Below are 7,420 nucleotides of genomic sequence, written 5' to 3'. Positions count from 1 at the left end.
CAAAATTTATTTTCTAGGTACTTCAAATACTCTAGATCAACTCTAACGGAGCCGATCATCGATTCGAAAGTCCGAACATTGAAAACAACTTGGAAGCATGAAGGGCTCCGTGCTTCCAGAAGCATACCAGCCCACTCTATATATATATATATATATATATATAGTAGAGCTATTATGCTATCGGTATATATATATATATATATATGGCTAAATTACAAAGAGCCCCCCTGTCAAAACCCGCTTTTTCACTTTTCCCCCTGTCATTTAAAAACCTACACTTTGCCCCCTTGTAAAATAAAAAATGTGCACTTCACCCCCTACAGTTAGGGTTCCGTTATAACATTTTTTTTTATGCCAAAAATACCTCTTCGCCCCTCTTCCCTGTTGCTTCGATGGCTTTCGGGACGGGGCCCTCGCCGGCCTTGCCCTCCTCCACGAGCTCAACCTCCTCTTCGACCGCCCCCTTGACGCCATCTTCCTCAACTCCAACCGCCTCCGCCACCGCCGCCCCATCCTCGCCAACCTCGGCGACTCCCCGGCCTCCATCGTCGTCCTCGCCCACAACAAACTCGGCGGCTGCATCCCGCCCTCCATTGGCCGCATGGCCGACACCCTCAACGAGATCGTCCTCCTTGACGACGGCCTCGCCGCCTGTGTCCCGCCCGAGGTCGGCCTCTTCCGCCGCGAATGTGGAGGATGAGGGAGAAGACAAAAATGGCGAAGGGCAAAATGATCATTTTGTCACACCGTACCCCCCTATGAACATTTTTTATTTTATAAGGGGGCAAAGTGTATGTTTTTAAATAACAGGGGGGAATGTGAAAAAGCGGATTTTGACAGGAGGGTTTTCCGTAATTTAGCCTAAATATATATTGTAGGAATTGAGCTCCTATGCTTTTGAAAGTACCAAGACATTGGTGCTTGCATGTTTTTAGCTTTTAGATTAAAAAATATGTGGTTAGGATGATGTGGACTCCCTAGGGTTGAGTGGGTGGTTGGTTGAATATTATAATCTAACGAGTGTAAATGATTAATAGTGCTGATCTAACGGTTAAAAACCTACAAGCACAAAGTGATTGGTGCTTTTACAAGCACCATAGCCGGACTCATATTGTAGAGCTATTATGCTATCGGAAGTACAGAGAATTTGATGCTTTCAATTTTTTGACTCTTGGATCAATAATTATATGGTTTGGATGATTACGGTCCCTCTTAGGGTTGAGCAGTATTTTTAGGATTGAGTGGTCCCCACAATGTAAGTATTAATCCATAGATTATAAATAATTTAAGGGCTGATTTAAGGGCTAAAAGGTCGAAAGTATCAGATCCTTTATACTTCCGCTAGAATAGTAACTCCACTTTCTCTTTCTCTCTCTCTTTCTATATATATATATATATAGAATTATGCTACTATACTATCAATAGTACCAAACCCTTGATACTATTGAGTTTTCGGACGTTGGATGAAAGAATGTGCGGTTCGGATGAAAGTGGTCCCCGGTTAAATTGATAGTGGCCCTCTAGGGTTGAGTCAGTGGTTGGTTTAATAGTATAATCTAACGGGTGGAAATGATCAAAGGATAGATCTAACGGTAGAAAACTCAATAGTACCAAAGGCTTGGTACTATCTTTAGTATAGTAGCCAGACTCTATATATATATATATATATATATATAAAAGGAAAAAAGCTCAATGGGAAAATTATTTATTATAAACTGAGTGCAAAAACTATAAAAAGAAAGGGGATAAATTGAAAAATCATGTTTCTCATGGGGCCCTAGACTTTGTAATTTATTCATTGCATTCTTAATTTCTTGGTCTGGAAAAATATTAATTACATTATTGTAAATTCTATTCGGTAAGGAATTTATGACATTTTCAGCTCAAAAGTAATTATCAATGGGAGCAGCTTTACTAATTAATTTACTAAAATATTCGTTTAGTTAATTAAAGTGGTTCGAATAAAAATAATAAAAATCAAATGGCACCGATTGAAACAAAAAAAAAAAAATCAACAGCATATATCAAAATAATATACAGTTCAAAAAAATCTTCTCCCGCATATATATATATATATATATATATTAATTTGAGGGAAAAAATGTGACACCCCAATAGTCCCACATCGGATGGGAATGGGGTTGTCATTGGGTTTATAAGAGACTTAGACACTAGTAATAATAACTGGGTTTAAGCATTTTGGGTCGGTAACCTTTATTCTTTAAGAAACCCTACCACGAGGGGTAAAAAATCTTTTATTTCAAGAAAACAGAATTCCGTGTAGGGAACAGTTTTCAAAAGAATTTTCGTGGATTTCTATTTAAACACTGAATGTAAAACTGTGATGTGAATGGTGAATGTATGAATGTATAGTTATCTTTATATTCATTTGGTTGTGGTTGTTTCCTCGCTAGACTCTGTCCGTGTGAACAGTGGATTCCCTGTATTTGTGGCGGATCTGGTCAGGTTTGCAAAAAAAAAAAAAAAAAAAATTTCTGCTGTGTTTTTAACCTAAAGGCCAATAGTCCTACATCGGATGGGAATGGGGTTGTCATTGGGTTTATAAGAGACTTAGACACTAATAATAATAACTGGGCTTAAGCATTTTGGGCTGTTGGCTAGGCCCAACGAGTTATTATTGCTAGTGGGCTGGATTTTTACAAAAAAAAAACCTTTGGAAAATCTTTATCAAATTTTTTTCTTAAATATAATTTTGACATAAATTTATCAGGTTATTTGTGACTAAATGATGTACTATTTTGTATGCAATGATAGAGTTAATTTTGAACGTACATTCTATATGTATGTGTAACTATTAAGTAGGCTTGTTAAGGGGGAAAGTTACTATTTCTAAAGTTTTAATTATAGGACTATGCTAAGATAATTAAGTAGGTTTTGAATTTTTCCTTAATTTCTCTTGTATTTCTCATCCTATTATCCATCAAATAATAAATGATTAGAAAATTAGGAGCACAAAACTGCTATTACTCTTAATAGCACAATAAATGATTAGAAATTAGAGAGCACAAATTTATTATACTCTATAGCCCACGAAATATTTTAACTCTATTATATATATAGATTATAGCTACTTATCTAATCTAAAGTATAGAGGATTTAGCTTTTAGCCCTTAGATTATTGTTATTTAATTCATTTCTAATATTTGCATCTAATACTGTTATCTTGTGGAACGACTCTTCATAGGCGTATAATTTTTATCTAAGTTCAAAAAATTGAAATTAAAATTATTTTAATTTTGAATGGCATAGTTATTTCTAGTATATTATAATAATATATATAGTATTACTATAGCATATATATAAAATAAAAAAAAAGGAAAAGATCAAAGACGATAAAAAGAAAAGATAGTGGAATATTCCGTATAAAGAAATTTTAGAACAAAAGGGAAGAAGAAAATAGGTGTTGACTTCGGTGCCAAGATATCATATATGATGTAGGCCTCCTGCCCTGAAAGGCAAGCCATTGCATAATAATTCCCCAAGAGCCACTCCATTCAGTGCCCCCCCCCCCAACTTTCGTTCCCCCTCCCTCTTCCCTTCCATCTCCCTCTCCCCTTTCCCTACTTCTGTGATAAAGACCCCTCCCTGCCCTCATTCCCTCCTTCCCAGCTTTTCTCTTCTTCTTTATTAATTAATAATAACTACCCCATCTTCATCTTCTACATAAATATATACATAAATATATACATATGTATATTTTTAAATACATAGGAATGATACCGTTGTGAGAGGGCACCATCACATTTCTCTTCGTGTGAAATATATATACATACACACACACATGGAGGTATGTTTATTTCTTTATATATATATGTGATGGCTTCATCAATCAATCGCTGATTAAGAAGTTTTAAGTAAGTAAATCAGGTATTAATTAATGAATTGAATTGTTAAAAATAAATCTGGGTAAATTTAGGAGACGATGATGAGGAGGCGGCAGGTGAGCAGCAGCGGCAACAACAACAACAACAACAACATTCCGGCGTTCGGGGACTGGGACGACTGCGACGACCTGCCGATCACGCAGTACTTCGAGTCGGCGGCGCAGGCCGGGCTGCTGCGCGGCCGCTCCTTTCAAGAACCCCCCGCTGCCGCCGGCCACGCCTTCAATCTCTCGGCCGAGCCCGTCTGCCCCACTTACCGCCAACACCGCCGCCGCTGCCGCCCCAACGACGACCACCCCAGAAAGGTACGAATTCACAAAACCCTACCTGCGGCTGCGAACGACAATCTAAGCAAGCCACTACTGTCATTTTTATAGTATAAAAATAAAATAAAAATCAAGAGTAGTTTTGAAAATTTTTTGAATCTTCTGAAATGTATTACGTACCTAAAAGAAAAAGAAGCCACATTAATTTACTACTGTATTATTAACTAGTGCATTTAGAAAATTAAGGCATTATTACACTATAGTTTTTGAATTTCAGTTTTTATTTTTTCTCTCGTGTTTGTTTGCCAAAAGCTCTGCAGAGAGTAACTGAAGCACTTAATTTAGTTAGTAACACTCTATAGAAAGATGTTTTAGTAAATGCATGGGTGGTGATCCATGAAATTAAAAAGTTAAGATATATATATATATATATATATAATCATACTAATAGTTTTGAGTTTGAAATAATAATATTTGCAGCAGGTGAGGAGGAGTGGGGTGGTGGAGAGGGAGTATGTTCAGTGTGGGGTGAAGGAGCAGCAGCAGAGGAAGCAGCAGCTGCAGGGGAGGGTGGTGGTGGCTCAGAACATTGTTGTTGCTGCCGGCCCCAGCCCGAGAAAGCCTCCCAGGGCGCCCAAGGCTGTGGATGAGGACCTCTACAAGATTCCCCCAGAGTTCCTCTATGAGAAACCCAGAAGGGTAATTTTCTTGTTTTATGAAAAAAATAAAAAAAAAACAACTTAAACGATGTTATTGTGTGCGTATTTTATCTCTCTCTATATAGCGAGTGTATTTATTATAGTTTACTATCTTATATCCTTTCTTTTCGAGTAATAAGCTTTTACTACTCTATTATAGGTGGAGTTTTTTTTTTTTTAAAAAAAACAAGTGGTATATTCTAAAAAGTTTGAACTTACGAACTCAGAACATTTGTTCTGCTACCACATTTTAGGTAAAATATAAAATAATTGTTGTGTTTTCACAACTTGAAAGGGGATTATGGAGTTGTGTTTTAATATTGTACATGACTACAGTTGTAAGAAGTGGTATATTCTAAATAGTTTGAACTTACGAACTCATAACATTTGTTCTGCTACCACATTTTAGGTCGAGTGTGAAATAATTGTTGTGTTTTCACAACTTGAAAGGGGATTATGGAGTTGTGTTTTAATATTGTACATGACAGAGTTGTAAGAGATTTTTTTTTTTTTTTAATAAATTGTACTTCCATTATATCGAGTGTGAATTTTTTGAATTTTTTATCATTATTTGCCACAGAGTTACAGAGACTTTTTTTTTTTTTTTCTTTTGGTATGTGCATGATATTAAGACTTGCATGTATGTGATACTAAAATCTGCAGAAGAAGCTGCTGAGGAACCTGTGGAGTGGGTGCCTTGGACTCAACTGCGTTGCATGAAAATGTGGAGGGTGCTACAGGAGGGGAAAAAGAAAAAGGAAAAGAAAAGGAGAATGTAGCACACATTTGGAGCTTCTTCATTTCACTTCCTGTTTCTTCACATTTTAGTCCTTGTTCTTTTTTCTTTATTTTGGCTCCTTGTCTTCATCTTGATCAAATAGGGAGGGAGATGTGATGTTTCGTAGGAAAAACAATGTCGAGTCGGTGACCAAGGAGAAGAGGGAGGAGTGTAAAAAGTGTGTGACTTGTGTCTAGTACTACTCTATGTTGTTGTACTGAGTTTTTGTGGCTTGTATAATACAGTGGTATTGGAAACTTTGAGAAGGTGCTGTGTAGTAAAAATAGGGGGGTTTTGCTTTGCTTTTTAAGAAGGTTAATATCCTTTGTATGGAAATGGAAACTGCTTATGGATGAGACTTTTCTGAGGGCTTAGATTGGCTTTAGTGGGTGCCATTATCAGGTATAAATTGTTTTGTGCTCGTCCTAAGGGTAAAGTAAAAAAGGACTCTTTGTGGTGCTTTTACTGGTTTTGACCAAGTAAAAAAAGAAATCCGCAGCATGTTTTAATTAAGATATGCTACTGGTACACTGATAATTTTATGACCTCTTATACAAAGAGCCTAGATCTTTGTCAAAAATTAGTTGTTTAAAATATTAAAAATGCAAAGAATTTTTAAATTTTAGGACGAGGGGATGTCAAATGTGCACTTTTTTTTAGATGTGCCAGTAGCATCTATCTATATTTTTCTATAAATAAGGGGAGGAGAGTTTTTTTTTTTTTTCTCTTAATTNACAAAATAATTTATATCTTTTTAAAATTCAATCTAATTTTTTATTATAAAATTTTAAAATATATAAATAATTTTTAAATAGTTTAGACTGTTTGTGTTAAATGTAAATTTTAATTTTATAATATTGAGCATTTGAATATATATTATATATTAAAAAAATAAAAGAAAGATTGATGTAGTTTAAATTAATTTTATATTTTATAAAATTTAGTTGCAAGAATCACATAAAATACATTAACTAAATCTGTAGAGCTAAGTGATATATTTAGATTTTTAATTTTTTAATTAAAAAAGTTATTTATCAAATAATTTTCAAACTATTAAATTTGATTAATTTTTAAATAAAATTGTTAGAATAATATAGCTATTCAAAAATTAAGAAAATATTAATAAAAAATTATTTTTTTAATGTACTAAATAATTTTTTAATCGTAAAATTTTAATAATTATATATTTTAATTGACAACCCATTGAGAAGCACGGTCCCTGCACTAGTTTATCTTAATTTAAGAGTAAATTATATTTTTGGCTCATATTATGAGGTATATAATATTTTAATTTTTAAATTACAATACGTTATAATTTTAATTTGAATATTCAAAATTTTGAATTGTTGTAATTAAATTTTACAACTGAATTTTAGTGACTAATTGTTGATGTGCTCTTAATATGGTGTAATCTAGTAGTATTGCATCCTGATGGCATAATAAAAATTAAAATATTATATTAATTTTTTATTAGTCGTAAGTTAATATTTAATTAATTAATTTTGAATTAAAAATTATAATAAATTTCTATTTAAGAATCAAATTATTACAAGTATAGTTCGAGAAGTGTAATTTAGCCTTTAATATAGCCCTGCATTGGTACAAATCTAAGAGTTATTATTATTAATTATTGTGATGAGTGGAGCTATTAAGCAATAAATAACACGAATCTTTTGTACTACCCTATTTGGATGATCAGAGCATTTAAATTTTCAATCAATGTCCTTAAATTTGCTCTAAATTAATAAAATATGTGGTAAATAAGTTTTATAA

The 7,420-nt window shown here is 33.8% G+C and overlaps 1 protein-coding gene across 2 annotated transcripts; it reads left to right on the top strand.

Moving 5' to 3' along the window:
* LOC109722853 lies at nucleotides 3,573–5,957 on the top strand. 2 transcript variants are annotated; one of them, XM_020251017.1, is made up of 4 exons: nucleotides 3,573–3,808; nucleotides 3,938–4,210; nucleotides 4,655–4,870; nucleotides 5,533–5,957. In XM_020251017.1, the coding sequence occupies exons 1-4, from the start codon at nucleotides 3,803–3,805 to the stop codon at nucleotides 5,587–5,589; spliced, it is 552 nt and encodes a 183-aa protein (XP_020106606.1). In that variant the 5' UTR covers nucleotides 3,573–3,802; the 3' UTR covers nucleotides 5,590–5,957. The 2 variants fall into 2 exon arrangements, with proteins under 2 accessions (XP_020106606.1, XP_020106605.1); XM_020251016.1 differs by having other exon boundaries at nucleotides 4,652–4,870.

Source organism: Ananas comosus, linkage group 17 (genome assembly GCF_001540865.1).
Source record: "Ananas comosus cultivar F153 linkage group 17, ASM154086v1, whole genome shotgun sequence".
NCBI classification, from domain to species: domain Eukaryota; kingdom Viridiplantae; phylum Streptophyta; class Magnoliopsida; order Poales; family Bromeliaceae; genus Ananas; species Ananas comosus.
The sequence above is the reverse complement of the archived record's forward strand: the minus strand, read 5'-3'. Positions and strand labels throughout refer to the sequence as shown.

Bases quoted from the DNA above. Each gene is read 5' to 3' on its own strand.
- LOC109722853 (XM_020251016.1), top strand. The intron at 4,211-4,651 runs GTACGAATTCAC...TAATATTTGCAG, and splicing joins ACGACGACCACCCCAGAAAG to CAGGTGAGGAGGAGTGGGGT. The intron at 4,871-5,532 runs GTAATTTTCTTG...TAAAATCTGCAG, and splicing joins TCTATGAGAAACCCAGAAGG to AAGAAGCTGCTGAGGAACCT.